Source organism: Amborella trichopoda, chromosome 9 (genome assembly GCF_054954075.1).
Source record: "Amborella trichopoda isolate Santa Cruz 75 chromosome 9, AtrichopodaSantaCruz75HAP2 v2.0, whole genome shotgun sequence".
Taxonomy (NCBI): Eukaryota; Viridiplantae; Streptophyta; class Magnoliopsida; order Amborellales; family Amborellaceae; genus Amborella; species Amborella trichopoda.
In genome coordinates this window covers 47,251,839-47,272,233 of record NC_142344.1, presented here as the reverse complement: position 1 = coordinate 47,272,233, position 20,395 = coordinate 47,251,839, and the positions used below count along the sequence as shown (strand labels likewise).

The following is a 20,395-nucleotide window of genomic DNA, read 5'->3' as shown; positions in this document are numbered from 1 at the left end:
TTAAACAGTCATAGAGAATTAACAATGAGACTAGTAGCAGTAGACCAGCAGTTCTTGTAGATGCTCTTTGATATTGTTGTTGATGTTGTTGCATACAAAAGTATCCCATGAACTCTAAAAACTAGTATGTCTACCGAGATCTGAATTTATGGCCAAACTAATTGAGAACCGGTATGTTGGATCCCTGATATGGCCATAGAAGTTATTAAAGAATGAAATAAATTCAGTGATATGTAAAAGTGACATTATAATAAACATATTACCAATTTCCACGACTTCAACAGAGCCATTGAAAAGTTAAAAGAAAACAGAGAAATAGGCCATAAATCCAACTCAAAATCAATCCGAATTCCACAATTACATATACAATCCCATTTCCATTATTACAAATATAACTATACCGTGCACTTAAAAAAACATAATGAAAACTAAATCGAGCAAAAGATCGAGGGACATTATCATACACTTATTTGTTTTTTGTTAGAAAAAATATAAAACATTAGCAAAAGAAGAATCGATTTTTTTGTGATATTCATCGAAAAAACATATTTTTTATCAAAATAATAATTTTACTAAGCAAAATAGAAAAACACTTAGCATATTCATCAAAAAATAATTTTATTCAGAAAAATATATATATTTTTAAAATAATCAATATCTCAAAACCCCCTAAAACCGAGCAACATTTCGAACAACAAACGACCCTCAACATTTGGATAATCGAACAAATCATCACACATGCGTTGTAAAGTTTCGATCATCTTTCAAACGCACCAAATCTCATAAAAAATATTTGGTTTTTTTTATTTAATTGAAAAAATGGCAGAAATTTCAGATCTATAAAATTTTCATGACATCGTGTAACAAAAAAGTTCATATTAAAAATTTACTCAATCATAAATAAGCATACTTATTTTATTTGAGAGGTGAAGCTTTGATGATCAAAATTCACAACTCAATTTGATAAAAAATAACCAATAAATATTTAAGAAATTTGCCTTTGGATCAAACACAGGTTCTTTGAGCAACAACTTTTGGGCCCAAAATCAACCCACAATCTTTGATTTTTTGAACAAATTGAAACATAAATCTGGTAAATGCTTCGATTAACTATCAAACCCCCCCAAATTTCTTCAATAACCATTCAGTATTGAAGAGATTACTGAAAGAGTGGTAGAAATTTTTGAAACCCTAGAAAATCTGGTGTTTCAATCCAAGAACTTTTTTTTTTTCGATATTTCAATCCAAATTTCTTGTTTTATAAACATTATCTAATGATTTACAGCAATAAAGCATGAACAAAGCCAATAAAAAGGCAAGAAAATGAATAAAAAAAGGCGAAAAAGTGGATTCATGGGTGCCTGCCACACATAACGGCCACTATTTCAAAATAATGCTCTTTATAGTTACATTAGCGTTATTGCTTAAAACAGTCTTTTATATCGGGTAAACCGTTCCAGTTAGCAGAAAACCGGCCCGTAAGAAAAAAATATGGCTTGTTCGACCCCTAACCGGCTGGTTTTGGGCCAAACCTTTTAGGGGGGTTGTTGCCTAGGGTACTATACACTCAAAACAGCCCCTAACTAGACTCGGAACCCTAGCGGTTCCGGTTCTAATAGGTCGGTTTTTTTAACATTGGTCTCTACTGGCTAATTAAAAGCAACAGATTGCCAATAGCCAACAGAAAGCTGCTACCATTCCAACAATGCTTGTTGCCATAATAGAGAGGACACCATTCTCACCGATGAAATGGTCTAAATACACCCGCCAAATGTACCACTATGAGGGAAAAAAAGCCCCAAATTGTGAAACTACAAACTTTTAACCTCCATGAGTCGTCGTTCTATGCACATTTCATCAAGATTAAGACTCCAGAGCCCTTAGCATGTTTTAAATCATATATCAACTGTGACACCTGAACACAGTTCAAGACAAGCACACTGATCTGCCATTTGCATGTGAATGACTCAAAATATTTCTTGAGACTTCAAGCAATTTGAGGGCACTATCAGCTTTCCATGATGCGCTCAATAAGGGCAAAACGAAATGCACAATGAATACATCCCACACATTCCACTACACAATCCGTGGAATGATGGCATAACGAGTTCGTGGGTAGTCATCAAATTTGCGGAGATACCAATTGTGCGTTTCTAGTGCAGCTAAGGTGAGGTTTGATACCTGCATCCAAGATGAGAGAGTTAAGTATATTCTTTTTAAATGTGGCTATTATTTCTATCATGGAGTGCATATATAATTGTAGAGAAACGGTCAACCATACCACAAATATGAAAACCAGCCAAATTGTCAAATCTAATCCTCCACTGGCAATCAGAATTCCAGCATACAATATCTGCAGGATAGAAAATGCTCGAATGATGATGCTCTGCTAATAAATTTTGTGTGCAAGAGGAGGACAAAGAGAGGATAACCAAAACTTTTCATGAGTCATAATATAATATATGACTATAAACTCTGTGCCCTTTATGCCGAACCCAATACATATATATCCCCCACTCTTAGGTAAATACATGAGATAATCAGTATATATCATATGCTCATCCTTAAAAGCATGAGATAATCGCTAAAGAATTGGCTTAAAGCACTAATGAGAGCAGGGAAAAGTGATTTCAGCTTCCCTTTTGAAGCAACCCTGTAAATGGTACATCAATCTCCCCCTAATTTTGCATGAAAGGCTTGAATAAGAAAGAAAGCGCATTCTGATTACTCACAAATGCTGTGGTGCTCTAGTCACTCATAAATTTTTTGGTTTTTTGGAAGTTCTGTATTGTTTCAAAATATAGAGAAGTTGAGGACTCACTATTTCTGCCAAGTAATGTGCGCACGAGACAAATTCAAACCAATCGCCATGTGGAATTTTATATTCATCATCCTCTGATTGTGTTCTGAGAGATCCCTGCAAATTATTATAAAAGTCATCCATGAATATCCCTGTCCACGCAGCCATAGACAGGTGTATATAGACAAAAGAGCACACTGGCATGCACATTGTATGGGACAGAACATATGTATGAGCATGAAATGCACAGCTTAAACAGAATTGTTTGCTCAGCATGGCTAGACTTGCTGCTGCACTTGGTTTCAGAATATTTCATGAGAACATACCATCCACTGGTTTGGAGTATGTGAGATAGTTGCAATGATTATTAGTGCAAGAAAAAACTAACAGGAGATTTGCTTCTTTTGGATAAAATAAAAAGCTATACAGCATAAAAAGTAAGGAAAACCAAGGAGAGTTAAAAAAATAAAAAGAAAAAAATAAAAAATAATCTTCATAACCGAAACAAGAGAAGAAAATGAATAATGACATGCTGATCATAAATACATAATGAATATTTCTTTTTTTTTGGAAGTGTTAACCTTTAATAAGAGATAAAAGTACAAGAGGCCTTGGCAATCCACAGTGGATATTTCTTTGAGGTTAAGAAGATGCTTTTTAAGTCTTAAGCCAAGTACAACAGAATCTATTATTCCTTAGAAGTTGGGTGGTGTTTTTATGAGGATTTCAAATCTATCATCCATCTCAATCCTAGGTGTTGGCCATGATCACAGGTGGGTTATCTATCCAGTAGTTCATAAAAATTGCATCTTCATTTAGGTTGACATCCAAGGCCTGCCAACTGTAAGCTAGTTGTTAATCATTCATCCATGGGTACATTTATCTTTTCTTGTATGCATTGACACTGCTTCATAATTGATATAATGATACAGTTATTTCAACTCTCAAGGCACCTGTACAACATTGCTTGCATATGAAAGATATAAATCACCTTACATATATTCCCAGACTTGATGTGCTTGGTCTCCTGATGGGGTTTACTCCAAGTTTCAAAAAGTGCTGTTACACCATTTCATTGGCTAGGGGTTGTTATTGTTACATTGGGTATAACTGCTGTGATTTAAAACCAGTAAGAAGACACTAGGAGCACACCTCATGGTGTTGGCTCTCCTTGTTGGTATAACTTATCAGAAAACTGTGCTCACAAATGAACATGGAAGTGGATGTGTTCTGACCAACTTATGTCATGAGTAGAAGCAATAAGGGAAGGACTGATCACTTCTCCATAGTCCTTCTGGGTGGAGCAATCTGGCAAAAGTATTTTTTGCGAAGAGATAGTAACTGTATTAAAGAGGTATGTAAAGTGATACAAATACAAATTGCAAGGCATACAAAATTGGAAATATAATGTGTACAAAATCAGAAAGAGCCTTTCCAAAGAAGAAAACTGCCCAGTCTCCTGAAATTACTCAGCAAGGAAAGAGAAGCAAAACATTACAGGTGGTTTTGTACTTCATGGTAGATTGAGCACTAGAGATGAGTAAAAAGCCACCAGTTTAACCAAGCCATCCACATTGCTATTAGCCTTTCACCAAGTATGATTGAAAGGATGTTTCACCAGATACTAACAAACAATATCTCTTAAAAAGTCTGATCCATTCTCCATGGCAGATGAAGATTCCATTGGCCCCGTCAATGGTGTTTTTTGAATCCTTTCGACAATTAAAGAGGTACCCCAGCTTCTATAAAAGAATTGAGACCTTGTGGAAGGCCATCAGCCTATGTCATTGATGAGGTGGCAATGCGAATGGGCTCCGAGGAGATTAAGATCAGGGACCTGGATGGATCTAAATGTTCCTTCCACAACAACGCCCCCTTCCCCACCCTGCCCTACCTGGGTACCAAATGAGCAATCCAACAAAGTTTAATTTGATGATTTCCTATTCCAGAGGTCACCAGCAAGAGATCTACCTTGAGTGCTCTACCCGATCTAGCTATAGTCTCCCAATTCAGAACGAGTCTGAGCTTGTGTTGTTTCGAAACCATGAAGCTCTCACACCCATTCAATCACCAATTTTTTGAAGTCATCCATAATATTTAGGACGGAACTCTCCTTGTCCTCCTGTTGCACTCCAGCCATACATTCCATATAAAAGTAAGGATCAATGCCATCTAAAGTATTAGCCCTACCTTTGGTGGGGGGGCAAGAAATAGGCTGGAAATAGTTGTTTCATGGTTCCCAGTATTACCCATTCTACCCTAAATATCTGTAGACATTTGCTCCAAATGTGTCCTAAAGCAGGGCAATGGAGTCCTCTCTTCACCACGCCTTCGTAGTTTGTCCACATAAAGATCTTTTTATGTATGCATCCAAACAGCTGGATTTTGGAAGGCGCTGGATTTTGGAAGGCGGAAAAGGGAACCAGGTCCTATTGACCACCATGTTGGTGGAGCTTCATTCCTAATGATATGGTTGAAAGATGGGATGAAGAGAATTGATGGGGCGGGGCTGCGGATGAACTTGTCCCTGCTAAACTCAAACACAATAAAGCTTTGAAAGATAGGGAGTAGCCTTTCTAGTTTGAGCAGTTCCATGGTGTTGAGATCATATCAGAATCTGTGATGTATCATAAGATCACTTACTCACTTTGATGGTTTTGAAGTTAATGGGGTGTAAACTTTAGAGTTCTGATTTTTTGTGTGAAATTCCGGTTAAGGTTTCAAGGGATTATTTAGGATTAATTCTAGGAATGACATATACGTCACTTTTCAGGTTTTAGTGGTTGTATTAAATGGGGAATGTTTGCTGGTTTGGAGGGTTATAAAAGACAAAAAATATTAAAGAAAGAAGAAAACAGAAAAAAATAAGGGGGAGAAAGAATAATTATAAAAGGAGGAGGAATATTAAAGATTTTAAGGAACGAAAAGAAAGAAGGGAAAAAAAGGAGAGGACAAAAGAATTTAGGAGAAGAAAATGGAAGAAAGGAGAAGAAGATAATAGATGGGAAAGAAGAGGAAATGAAATTGAAGAATACCTTGAAGGGAGGGACCTTAGGAGGTGCTACGAAGCCTTCTTTATAACCTTCAATCAAAGAGTTCAAGAACCTCTTCTATAGGGTTTGTTTTTTTTACCTTCACAAAGTTATCAAAATAAACATTTTAAGAGTTGGACATCCCTCTCTTCCCTTCTATACAATTTGTCTTAAACATAATGACGTAACATACACTTGATTAAAATAAAATAATAAAGACTAAACTACCCCTGAATTATCTACAACTCCAAAAGACATAAACACCCATAGGTAGCTAAAAAAAATTAAAAGACCAGTAACCTTAGTTTTCAGTTCTCCAAAGATTAAAAAGAGTAGAAATCCTAATGCAAACTAAGGTTACCCTTAGGTACCTCCACGACAGAGCATATGCTTGGTTTGGGGGTAACAGGAACAAAGATGGAATTGATTAGTGATGCTCAAGTTTCCCAACAAAGTGTCTAACCAGCACCAAATTCTTCCCCCATCTTTTAGACTTAGTAGCAAAGGAAGAGTATTCCGAGAGCACCCCTTGCCATGTTACTCACATGCATGGACAGGCGTTAGGCTTTGGCAGCGAACTAGACTCATGCGAACCATATTTTTGCGGGGTGACCTTCCACCACCGGTGGGTTTCTTGGGTCACAAAGCGCCAAAACCAATGGCCCAGCAAAGCAGTGTTCATATCTTCAAGTGATCTGATACCTTAGACCCCGGCTTTCTTGGACTTGCATACAAGGGACAATTTAACCAAGTGCATTTTGGCTATCATGTGGCCCTTACCATAGGAATCTCCTCATCATTTTTCTAGTCTATTGACTGTTAGCATCGGCAGTTGAAAAGCGATGGCTTAAAGATTGCGATGCTTGAAAGGATAGTGTTGATGAGTGTAACTCTTCCCTCCAAAGATAAGAAGCACCCATGATAGGCGAATAGTCGCTTCTCGAACCTCTCAATTACGCCATTCCATTGGTGTATTTATGGTTTCCTACACACATAGGTAACCCAAGGTATTTACTTAAAAAAAATTCTACATCACGATCCAAACTAACAGCCAGATTCCTCAAGTTTTCATTTTCCACCCCAATACCCATGAGTTATGTTTTTTTTCGTGTTGATTTTGAGGCCTGTTGCAAGTTCAAAGAACCAGAGAAAATACCCAAAATTAGTCGACTTGTTTGGTGGCTTCGCACAAAAGTAGATTGTCATCTGCATATTGTAAGTGCGGGATTGATAAATTCCCATTTGACAATCTGAAACCACAGATCATGTTTTGGTTCTCAAGGTTTGAGTTGATCAGCTGAAAATTTCAGCCACTATGGCAAAGAGAAATGGGGATAGAGGATTGCCTTGGCACAACCCTCAAAAGCCTCTCAAGTGGCATTTTGCACTGCCATTAATCATGCCCATGTACATGGCTGAGGATAGGCACTCCAAGATCCATGATCACCACCCATCCACAAAATCCATCAACTGTAACCAACCTAATCAAGTTTGAGGATCAATCAGGTAGAAGTATTTTTAACCCTCTTTATACCAATTCACTAATTTACATCAAAGTTGGGTAAGGTATTGTTTCATTAATTTGGAGCAAGGTAGTTTCTCTCATATATAAATGCAAGACCTCTTCAAACTACACTGGTAATATGGATGGGCTCTATTTGTTCATTAAGTGGTGGTGCCACTTAGAGTAAATGATCCAATTACATGAATTGTTGCCATAAGGTAGATTGAGAAATCCCCTGAAAAATTATTGCTTTGATAAACCAACTACAAAACCACTAAATGCTTCCCCACTACCATGAAGCACATAATTAGAAGCAACTCAGATTAGGTGAAGTCTTACCATATACCAATGGGGGATCCAAAATGTGAAGGGCACAAATATCCAGTAAAAGAGGACAATTCACTTGATGTCATTATATGGAGGCATGTGCCAATATGGTGGCTGACACTTTTTCCAATATAGTGGCTGACACTTTTTTCTTCAATAATACAGAAATTTATAAATTTAGCTATACGAGATTAAACAATTTAACATTTTATCAATATTTTTTCATTTAATTTCAAAATACCCATAAAATAACTCATATCCTGAGTTGAAATGGTTCCAAAAGGGTAAGTTGTTGAATAGTTCATCTCTTATGGGTATTTTGATAAATTTCCCATAATAATATAATGGCCGATACTTTCACAGCCGTAATTCAGGAAGGATTGGATTTGTCACTGTAAAAATTCTTTTCTCTTTACTTCTAACGTAAATCTCAACACACTGGACAAAAATGGCAAATTATCAAAAGGAGGATGAGAATAGTTGCAAGTAGAATTCAGTTTAATCAAATATCATCTAACACAAGAAATTTCTCCATTTAGATTACTCACTCTTTCATGATTAAGATAAAGAAAGATTCCACATTTTGAAAAAGCACCAGACAATTTAACAAAACATCAATGTTTCAAACCTACAAGTATAGTGTGGCAACGAAACTGACGAGTCCATCCCCAAATGAAAATGCCTGCACCAATCCACTGAAACAATCCCAAGTGTACAAATGGCTTAATATATTCCAACCAATCAATCTTGACATCTGGCATATAAGTTCGACCTTTTACAATGTAATTAGCAGCTTGCTGGGTTACATATCTGATCACTTCTGGAGCATAAGAGATGCAAAGCGATAGAGGTGCAGCTATATAGAAACTGACCTACCAAAATAAACATGACAATCAACAAGCAAACCTATAATATGGACAAAAAGTGTTAAGATGTTAGGTTAACCAAAAAAACCACTTCAAAATTTATTTCACATGAGTTCTATGCACAGGAATTATGGCATGCATAATGACAAAAAAAAGTCCACACATAGATGCATTTGAAATAGCAGTGCTTGAAATATGAAGTGACATCTGGCAAGGATTAATGAAGCAGACAGTGAAAGAACTTCAATTGACCTACCTATCACACCAAGTCACAAACACAAGAGGTTGATAAAAGCCTCACCTCCTTCAAGAAAGGTACTAGGTGCTTTAGTTCCTAGAATGATTTAACAAGGTTGAATTAACCCAAAACTAACTACCCACTCAAAAAATGTTAGAAAACCCAAATTTCCATCACAAATAAACAAGGCCATTTCTGGCCTTGAGAATGTTGAGTTCGTATGGGAATTACATCAAGGAAGTTATCACTGTTATCCATGGAAGTAGACAACTTAAGTGGGAAGAGAAGGATATTTTAAAAGTGTTGGATGGAAAAATTCACCCATTAAGCGGAGCTCATGGCATCCACCATCAGGGCTAACCATTCTATTGGCATTTCGACACCCCATAAGAAAAAAAATCTGATCTCATCACTCAAGGAATCCAATTAGAAATTGTTATTTAACATCGCATTGAAGAAACTGCTCTAGAAAATGACATAAAAAGGTAAACCAATTGCCTTTCCTTTTTTATAAAAATAATTTAGCATTTAATTTTCAAGTGTCAACGTTTTAGCAAATTCTGATTGATGCAATGGCAGTTCATGGCACACAAGGGTGCAAGTCCTAAACTTGCAAGAAATATGATATTGGGGCAACAAAATATTGATGTAAAAGGCTTCTGATGAAAAAGGAAGGGATAAATCACCAAATACACTAGAAGACTAAATGTTTCAATAGACTGAAGTTCCTGAACTTTGATACATAACATCCCTTTTTAGGTTGGAAGATACATTATTTATAAAGAACACTGCTCATAAACTTAGACTTGCTCGACCTGCCAAGTGCCTGGAATGAGTTGGCCAGCGAGTCCAGACTCCAGAGTAGATTCACTATGTCTAGTCTGAGTTGGAAGAGTCACCCACAAAAATTCCCACAAACAAAATGGAAAATTAGAAGCAAAAAATAAAAGGAAATTCAAAATTATGAAAAGTTTATTATATTGGTATACACTCGGTGAAATCTAATGCAACATTCAATGATTGAATAACACCCAATTTTGCTTACCCAAACTTTTCAAGCTGACCCCTCAACCTTTGTGCCAGATGCGCATCGACGACTCCACTCTTTGCGAAAAGGTCCTCAAATACCCCAGATAAAAACCCCTACACTAGACTTGAATTCGAGTTGCGATCTAGTTGATCTCAGCTCCTGAAAGTTTCAGCCAACTAGTGTTTTGGCGTTCAAAATATCGCAAATCTGAGATTTAAAGTGGTTTTTCATGGAAACTAAGCCTTTGATTTGATAAAGAACTCAAATGTAAGGTTAGGGAAGAAACTTCAAGTCACATTGAGCTACGGTTGTGAAATTTTCGCAGGTTTTCAAACTTAGTAAAACTCTAGACAAAAATTAAATTCTCACAAATCCAAAATTTAAGATGTTCTCTCGATTGTGATCTTCCTAATAGTTAGAGGATGCAAAAATATGCCTAAGGATTAATGCAAATGGAAGATTGGATCTATGAGAAATGGGGTTCAGTTTTCAGCCTGCATCTTTTGTACTAACAAAGTGTAAAGACCCGGTGAGTTTCTACAAATTTGCCAAGTCTGTCAGAAACTCGCTGAGTCAGACAGAACTTGCCCGAGTACTAAAATAACTCAGGCGAGTATGTGAATAGGGGTGAGGGTCTTGAATACAGTAGCTGACCAGCCTAAGTAACTCAAGTGAGTCCGAGTTGGACTTGCTGAGTTTTTTGAACACCAATAAAGAGTGTATGTCATATGAGGGTAGAAAACTGCGTGAAAGTCATAATTGATAACACATATGACTATGTGGCCATAGGAAAATTATCAATGACGGGATATTTTCAATACTTAGGATCCTGATGCACATCATTTAGATGTATTATCAATAGCTGAAACTAAGCAACTCACAATATTTGTTAAGAACCATACTCAGACCCTTGGATGTTGTATCTGCTTAATATGGTCAAGGATGGCTACCCCCAGCTATAAGAAGAATCTAAACATACTTTATCACTCATCTCTTGCTATTAAGAAGGGACCTTAGACCAACCTATACACCTCATGAACAGTAGGAGCTAGACGCTAGCAGGAGAAAAAAGCTCAAGCTGTTTCATATAACATTGGAAGCTTTTGCGTGGTGCCAAGAAGTATTAGAAAATGCAACTTTTTGCCTTTTTTCATATATTTCCATTTAATCATATTTCAGAATCCTCAGAATGAAAAAAACATATTTTAGAATCCTAAAGCCACATATGACTTACTGTAACTAAATGCCTATTAATAACATGCTTGCAAGAACAAGTCGGAAAAGATTCCAAACTCAAGGATGGTTCCCTCTATTGGCCACCCCTGTCTGGCCTTACCCCCCCTCCTCCTCCTCCTCCTCCTCCTCCTCCTCCTCCTCCTCCTCCTCCTCCTGAACTACACACACCTCTTCTAACCTTCCAAATCCACCTCCTTGGCTCCCATATCCGCCAAGCAGACAATCAACTCCAACCCCTCTCCCCGCTCGCTTCTCTTGTAGTCCACTTACTCCCAACTTGATCTCCATAGAGGGACAACATATTGCTGCCCTAGAGCAGTCGTTGAAGCTCTCCTTGATTGGCCATTTCAACCCCCACAAAGATGATCTCAGAGGCATAGAGAAATGAGGAAAGGAACTGCAGGCTGAACCTAAACAGAGTCGCCACAAACTCTCCAGTGGAGACATACTCTTCTCTTTCCCCCAGAGGGGAGCGACCCAATGGAGCGAACCACAGTTCAAAGGTTCCTCGCTTTCTCTCATCTGGTGGAACAAGGATTTGGGGGACCCCTAACTCAGAAGATTTGGCTCAGAGAGTTTCACATCCCCCTTCATGCCTGGCATCTCGACAGTTTCAAGCTTATTAGAGAGGCTTGCGTGCCTTTATCTCGGTGCATAGGAAATCGTCAGAGTTCCTCGCTTTGGGGCAACATCTAGTTGCTCATCAACACTTTTAACTCTTATCTCATTCACACAATGCTCGGGTTAGCAGTGGAGGCCTAGTTTTTTTTGTATCCATATGTCCTGGTTCCCAGTCTCTCGACCATCCTCATGCCATGTCCAGGACCATGGTTCTGGTCTCTCGAGTGCCGAGGGCCTAGAGCACATAGGCCTCCACCCATAGTTCATGCCGCCGGGGATACAATCAGAACTATCAAAGCTCTCATTGCAGGGGTCATCTTGACCCCCCTCCTCGATCAATAGCTGAGATCCCTCCCCAGAATACCATGCCCCTCGTTTCTCCCACCACCTCTCTCCTCCCCTCTAGGGCTGATGTCAGCCGCCATCAAAATCTTTCGTGGTCCTTCCACATCTTTCTCCCATTCCTCTCATTTCTTGGATGCTCCTTGGGCCCACAGATCATACCCTGGGGCCACATGGCCTCCACTGACTCACTTGTTCATGTGGAGCCCATTCCCATACCCATTTCAATTTTACCACCTTTTAAAAGGCGGCTTGCCTTACACCTCCCCGACATATCAGGATTCCCCACCGTTTCTCCCCCCCCCCCCTCACCCACCCCCCAAAAAAACCAACAAACGAATCCAGGTGCAGCCTCCTAACCATCACCATCCATCCTTCCCCTTCCCCCCCTCTCTCGTCATCCACAACTCCTAGCATCAACCCTATGGCCCCAATATCGAAGGAGCCTCCACCGCACGTGCCGAGGCCACCCGTGCCACCCTCATCATCCCAAGACGGTGTCTCTTGTTCTCGTACTTTGACCTTTCCACTCTCTTCACAAACCCATTGGGTGAATCTATCCCCATCTCGGACCTCCACCTCCTCCGGGGCCCCATTGTGCCATTGTCCCCACAGCCCAAAGTCTCCGTCAAACCCCTCTTTAGGAACCTGCACTCCCCTCCCACCAACGGCAACTGCTTCCTAACCCCCCTCCACCTTTCCCCTCTTCCCCTCTTCTAATCCCTTGCTTCCCTTACCTGACTGTGCCTTTGCACCACTGTACTCTACCTCCAAACCCCTGCGCCCCCTCTCGTGGCATGCGCTCCTTGCCCTCCTCCTTACCTCTGCTAACCCATATCCTCCTCCCCCTCAGCCTCCTTTCGCCCTAACCCATCCCATCCCCTTTCTGTCTCTCCCTCTCTCTCGCTCCTTGGGCAGTGGTCTTTGCTACCCTTACTCCCCCTTCCTGCCCTTCCTCCCACCCACCGCTTCTCCTAATTGTTACCCCTACCACAGCCTCCTCCCCTTCACAGGACCTTGCCACTCTCTTCTCACCCAGTGGACTCTTCCCTGCCCCTCCCCTTCTTAGGACCCTTATCTTTCCCCTTCTTTGGGACCCCTATCCCTCCTGCCTTCCCCTAGTGGGTTGCTCTTACCCTCCCCAGGGTGGCACAGTGTTCATGTTCCCAAAGGTGAACCGAACCCACCCCACCTCTACTTTATTACAATTCCCCTGGTTTCCAAGAAATTTCCCACTCGTCATCTACAACTTCCATGGACTCCAACAGCATAAAAGGCATGGACAACGCACAAGGCAACATCCACCAAGTCCTCAAGTTCATGGTTCCACTACGACGGACCAAAGGAGGACATTGAAGTTTTCATTAGACATGACACCCAAACTCAATTCAAAGTAAGAGCCAAAGGCAATAGAGAGCTCTCCAACCTGGCTTTTGGGGTCAACTACGACCAGGTGGACAACAACACCCCTCCTTCCCTCCTTGCTGCTCCAGCCCCCTCGGCTTGTCAGCTCCCTAGGCACTTCTCGAGGCACGCCCCCTCCCCTAACCCTTCCCCATGAAAGTCCTTACTTGGAACAATCGGGGCCCAAGCGAGCCCACAATAAACGAAAAGCAGTTTGGGATTTCAGCCTTAAGTTCTCGCCCTCAGTTCTGGCCATCATTGAAACTAAGCTTCCCTCCCCCAGATCCGACGAGTTTGGGGTTTCAGGCCCTCCCAATGGGCAACTTTGGAATCTTACAGGGCCTCCGAAAGTATTTGGGTGCTCTGGGACCCGACCCTACATGCCCTCTCGACCTCCCAGATGGGTATCTTCTTTGTCTCTATTGCCCTTACTAGAATTTTCAATGGTCGTCCTTGAAGTTGACTGCTGTCTACGCCTGAACTCAAATAGCTTCACGGGCTCTTTTTGAGAGGAGCTCGAAATGGTCTCTTCTTTGCAAACTCCTATATGGTGAATTGGTGGTGACTTCAACGTAACCAGATGGTCCTTTGAGCGCAATTCAAACCCCAAAATCTCTCAAAAGCAGGCTCGGCTTTTCTGACTTTATTTCTAGGAATAATATCCTAGACATCCCTCTCCAAGGAGCAGATTTCAGTTGGTCCAAACACTCCTCTAACCCAAGTGATTCATAAACTCGCGGACTTGTGGGGTTGTAAGGTCAACAACCTGCCTTCCACCTATTTGGGTACACCACTGTGTATTGGTAAGCCCAAGCTGCAACAATGGAGCCACATCATCGACAAATTCAACCGGAGTTTCGCAGGCTGAAAAGGTAGGTTCCTCTCCTCCGTGGGGAGAATCACCCTCATTTAGGCTACCCTCTCCAACATTCCAATCTCCCAAATGTCAGTCTTTCACATGCTTGCTTCAGTCGTGGCTCACCTGGAACAGCTCATGAGGAATTTCCTCTGGTCCGGAGAAGAGGGAAAATGTATCACTCCATCTCTTGGGCCAAAAGTGTCTTCGCCGGAAGCCCAAAGCCCATGGAGGACTAGGTATTCGCAGTCTCAAAATCAACAATTAGGTGCTCCTAAGCAAGTGGTAGTGGCATTATGCCACACAAGAAAACCACCTTCGGCAAGAGGTCATCTGGAACAAATACCGTTCTGTAGCCTCTGTCTGACTCCCTAGTTGCAGGGCCCAACAACAGATCCTCAAGACTATGGAGATCCCTTCTCCGCAGCTACAATCTCTTCAGAGATAATTTCCAGTTCCAGCTGTGGGAAGGTAATAGGTTCCTCTTCTGGTTTGACCTTTGCATAGGTCATTCAACTTTGAGGGAGCGCTTCCCCAATTTGTTTCCTCCTTGCCGACGAGAACCAAGTAACTGCTGTAAATCACTTCGATTGTTGGTACTTAGGTTTTGCTAAAGTATGGAACCCCAATTTTAGGAGACCCCTAGCAGATCATGAAGTCGACGACTTCTTAGCCATGTCATCCCTTCCCAACTCCATTTTCCTCCCACCCCATGGCAGTGACAAGATTATTTTGTCACTTGCTCCCTCAGGTGTCTGCTCAGTATCTTCTTTATACCACAAAATCCTCATGCCACCTACCCTACCAGCATGACCCCCATCCATCGCCGCTAAAGCTTGCTTCCTGCTTATTCCTCCCAAACTCCAAGTCTTTAACTAGATTGCCCTATCAGAGAGAGCCTTGACAGTAAATCAGCTTCAAAGAAGGGGATTGCCAATACCTAATAGATGTGTCATGTGCACAACAGAGGAAGAAACCCACACAAATCTCTTTATCCACTGTCACTTCGAGAGATCTCCCCAGTGGGACCTCCTCCAACTCTTCAATTGGTTGTGGGTCACTCTGAGGTCGGTTGTACACCTCTTTGCATCCTTCCTCTCCCCTCCTTGGTCTATGTCGGACATCCTCCTCTATCGGGCTTCCGTGGCAGCCATGTTATGGGTCATTTGGACCAAGAGAATCAACAGGACTTTCCATGGGGAGAAGGCAACATTGAAGCCTTGAAAGACAAAGAACTTTGGTCACCTTTTGGGCTAAGGACATAAATCCTTTTGGGCTGCTCCCTTGGCAACCCGGGCCTTCAGGCATTGGGGGCATTTTCAGAGATAAGGACGGGTATACCCTCAACTCATTCTCTCAATTCATCACGCACACTGATTCTAATACCACAGAGGCCTTGGCCCTACCCACCTCAGGAACTTCACAAAATTGGTAATAGAAACATCATAGCTTGGGCCTTTAGACCCTCACCCAGCCCTTGGAGACTTGACCATACTGTTGACGAAAGTTTCTACATTTGCAGGTGCATATGCGTCTCATGGAGACATGTCTAGTGTGAGGACAAATCAGCAGCCAACGCTCTCGGTAAAGGGGGAGCACCTCAAGACAGCACCCAGGGGATTTTTGGCACCTTTTCTAGCACATAGTTCCCCATTTTTGTATCTAGACTTCTTGTTCATTTTTTAGATGTCAAGCATATTTTTAGCCCCTCTGCAGGTTTTTGGTATAGAGCACCCTGTATGTGGTTTGCCTAAACCCCTGTATTTTGTTTACTTCTAGACCAGTTGAAAGATTCAAAAAACAAACCTCGTCCGAAAATCAGTGAGTCGATGCATTTAAACCCTGACAGCTCAAATTGCATAAATTACTAGGCCAAGTTGAAAATTAGGGAAATTTATCAAAACACACCTAAAAATATCAATAATTCATTGTTTCAACCATTTATCAAAGCACACCTACAAGACGGACTAATCTAACTCATGATTATGCGTCTTTTCATGATTATTGACGTTAAATTAAAAGAAATCAGTGAGATATTAAATAGTTCATCTCTTGGGTGCTTTTTGGTCAATTTCATTAAAAACTATGAGCATGTAAAACATCAGGACATTCAAATCAAAGCAGAAAATACTAGATATTTAGGAAACAAGTAACATGTTGAGGATATGGATATGTACTTACAATAAACCTGTTAAGTAGCCAAGTATGCGCATTCTAGCAGAAGAACTATAGTTGAATACATACAAAGACTCATAAAAGCGCCTCAAGACTTGAGCCTCCATCATCAAGAGTAAAAATACAACCGTCCATATCTGATAGCTGAGCTCTGGATGAGAAGATCGGGACTTATCAAAAGAAAAAATATGAGAGCCTCCAGTTAAATGGCTAGCAACTGTCGAAAAATGCAACGCTTCTGATGCCATTGAAACTGTCATGTCATGTGCATAGGACCAAGTACAGACAAGTAAAGCTGCTGTCCATACAACTGCCACTAAGTAAAAATGCAAGAAGAAGTTCTGTGGAACAGTGAATCTCTGTATTACCAAAGAGAAAATTAAGATCAGTGGACTTCAATAAATGTAAGCAAGAAGCATCACATTTAGTACTTTTGACTAAAAAGCAACCCAGTTTGTGCTACTATATAAGTGTAACATCCAGAAAAGGAGAAAAGAAAGACTTTGGAAGAAGCCAATAACTAGTTTTGTAGATTTGCAACTAAGCCCTGAGAGGCATGCAGCGATTGGATTAACATAAGGAAGAAAAATAAACAAAAATTAATGGAATTCAAGAAGGGAAAAACCTTGATACTCAAAGAAATATAAGTTCTACAGACAAACATCACCGCATAAAATTTTTACCAAGATTTCTGATTGTTTAGATAAACACAACTAAGTAGAATATTCTGTAATAGCCCAATCATCTGATTTACAAATGTTACTCTGGATTTTCATGGTCTAAAACTTTTTTCTATAGATAAAATTTGGTACATTCAAGCAATTTATAATGCTTGCAAGTTAGTTTATTTCACAAGAAGCTACAGGTCAAAAAAAAAATATGGTAAAAAAGACTGCTTTTCATTTTCTCATGAGCCAGAAAACCATTTCTCTGTCAAAATAATAAGCAATTTCCATAGAGAAAAATAAAAGGCATGAAACATTGATAAAGCACAAATAAATTCAAACAGTATGATCATTGGTTGAAAGATAGAACACATTTCAATCATCCCAGGAAAAGAAAATAAAAAAGTCACAGTTGTATTGGAGATATGGAACTATGTTAACAGGTCATTTCCCAATGAAGAAAATGACTACAACATAAACATCTCCAATAATCAAAATGAACAAGGGAAACCACAGAAAACCAAGGTTCAATTACTTGGATCAGGCTTGGGACTCCGGCCCTGTCCAAGCCGAGTAAAATGAGAGAGTCCAGTGTACCAGCCTAAAAATATGCTAAAAAAAAAGAAAAAAAGAAGAACAGTTCAAAATAAAAATCAAACTAAACTATAAGCAACATTGAAAGTTCGGAAAAAGGAAAAAATTATAAAATTGGGAGAGAGAGAGAGAGAGAGAGAGAGAGAGAGAGAGAGAGAGAGATTTAAGCACAGAGAAACTAGTCGGACCAGAAACGCCATTCCCAAATACCCAGAAAATCTCCAAACTTCAACAACCTTAAACAGCATCATGAAGAAAAAGTTCGAAATCATAATCCCCAGAAAATTCACTAATACGACACCCAAACCTAAACAAAATAACACAAATTTGCAGATTTCCAATGCCTAAGAATACAAAACGAAAGCACTACTCTTACCAGCATCTAAATCCATTTAAACACAAAAAGAACCAAAACACGCATAAAATTGAACGTAACAACCAAAACAGGAAGAAAAACCACTATTCCAGAAAGCGATAAAAAAAAAACCTGAGAAGAAGATTGAAGAAGCTTCCCTCGTTTAGCAAACCCTAAAACCACATTTCGAATACGAACGAAAGAAGAAAAGGGAATGAAAGAAAGCAGTATAGGTAAGGTTCCAGCTATCCATGCCGCTCTCAAAACCATCACAAGAAGCCATGACCACTCCTCCACAGAAAAAGAAAAAATCACAGTAGACAAAATCTCTCTAATGTTATAGAAGGCCATGATTTTTACAGTAAGCGATGCCCTAGCTTCTCCTCGAGAGACTTAAATTATAGCCATGGGGAAGAGTTGCAGAGAAAGTAAGTTCCAATTTCTTCCATTCACGGGATAAAGAGGAGATTCGAAGAGTAAGCGTAAGGGTTTTCCTCATCATTGAGCTTTACTCTGACGTAACTGATTTAACTGTTCTCTACAGCGAGAAAACATGGCTAGAAATGCCCGGTTTTTTTCGTAAATTACGCGATGAGCCACGCTAATCCCAAAAATTTAATAAACACGACATTACATATGTCGGATTCTTGGATCGATGATCTCTAATCTACAAATGATAAAAATAAATAAAATAATATACAAATTAAAATAAAAGGTATATGAGGTAGGAAAATAGAGGGGATTTAAAAAAAATTATATAAACATAAAAAATATTTAAGGAATAGTATACAAATTAAAATAGAAGGTTTAAAGTATCTTTTGAATTATAGGTCATTTGAAACTGGCATCAATGCTTAAAGAGTGCGGTTTGTATAAGATGTCTACCGTAAACAATCCAAATACAGTGCATCTTCAAAGATCATAGAAATATAATTTTGGCGTCGAAAATTTCAATGATGACCCAATAAACTATTCACATCTAATTATAAAATTTTAAACTTAAACAATGATACGGTTAGAGTTGATCCACAAACACATGCAAATATTGAGAATTGACAATATGCATAATGTATTACAAGATAAATCACTTTTAGGACTTCAGTTTTTTTTTTTTTCCACATCTAAATATCTCAAGATTGAGATAATCAATTACAAAGTTTTTTAACATGAGAACAACCTTTTGTTGGATTTTTTAGGCATGTTTTTTTCTATAGTATAAAGTTGCAACTTTATATAAAGTTATAAAAACTTTTCATGCTTAAATATGTTTTTCTAATGTTAATTTAAAGGAGAAAAGGAAATAAAAGGAGAGATGACTTCCTCCAATAAAACATGGATCCCATAAATCTTTCAAATGCAACACTTACGGGAAAGGATCTGCTGATATTTAGAAAGTAAAATGTATGAAGATATACTTTTCTTTATAACTATTTAACAGTTTTCACTGTGGTTTAAAAAGCGAATCGGTGACCCGGATCGGGCATATGAAAAACCCATCCGGATCGGTGAATCGGTGATCCGGATAGGGAATCGGCTGAATCGGTCAGATTAAACCTTAAAAAAAATTCGAAAAAATTATTAAAATTTATTATAAATGTTGTTTTTTAAGAATTAAATAAGAAATAAGGGTATTCCATTAAGAATTTTCATTTCTTTGCATGAATATGCGAATATTGATATGTTCTTTCCCTGCATGAACTACTATTTACCATTTAATTTACATCACACAAAAGGATAAACATAGAACTATCATAGATTAAGTATATCATACATGAACTACAATAAAGCATACAATTCGTAACATACGATCTAAAAATAAAATGACAGACGACATCGTTCTTCATCTTGATCAGCTGGTGCCATTGATTGAATTCGTGTGACAATTCATTGACTCGATCTAAAAACAAATCATCCAAATTAGTGGACACCTGATTATACTTAAATCCATGAGTGTTAGTGTTTTGTTGTGGTCCTAATCCAAAATCCTTTAAGCTTATCCATCATTCATGCTCACCTACACTATTGTGCTCATCCCTACCCTCTTGTCATTGGGACTCAATATGTGAATAATTTGGCTGGGATTGGGTGGCCTCAGAATCATCATCTCTCTCATTTCTCCTTCATTTGGTGCAATATCACCGACATCTCCGACGAATTGTGGATATATTGGCAGGCTGTTTCCTCTTTCATGCTGCTCATCACCTTCTTCAAGATCTTCCTCACCGATAGCTTCAAGGAACGCTATCTTGTGCAACACTGGCTCCTCTTCTTCTACTACCTATTGTTCTGTTGTGTTTGTAACAAATATTGTGTCCAAGTCTATCGGCCTATAGTCTTCAAGCTTCCTTTT

The 20,395-nt window shown here is 39.4% G+C and overlaps 1 protein-coding gene across 5 annotated transcripts; it reads right to left on the bottom strand.

Annotated features, from left to right (window-relative positions):
* Nucleotides 1-1,712: 1,712 nt before the first annotated feature.
* Nucleotides 1,713-18,888, bottom strand: LOC18444657 (polyprenal reductase 1). Of its 5 annotated transcripts, none has more exons than XR_016040467.1 (6): nucleotides 18,178-18,686; nucleotides 16,438-16,790; nucleotides 8,296-8,535; nucleotides 2,822-2,917; nucleotides 2,282-2,353; nucleotides 1,713-2,181 (listed from the first exon to the last, which is right to left on the bottom strand). XR_016040467.1 is itself a non-coding variant. In XM_006854788.4 (6 exons), exons 1-6 carry the CDS (start codon nucleotides 18,394-18,396, stop codon nucleotides 2,077-2,079), a joined length of 1,080 nt encoding a protein of 359 aa, XP_006854850.1. In that variant the 5' UTR covers nucleotides 18,397-18,888; the 3' UTR covers nucleotides 1,713-2,076. The 5 variants fall into 5 exon arrangements, 4 of the variants coding, with proteins under 4 accessions (XP_006854850.1, XP_088702465.1, XP_088702466.1 ...); XM_006854788.4 differs by having other exon boundaries at nucleotides 8,296-8,530; nucleotides 18,178-18,888; XM_088846339.1 differs by having other exon boundaries at nucleotides 8,296-8,530; nucleotides 18,406-18,683.
* Nucleotides 18,889-20,395: the final 1,507 nt, after the last annotated feature.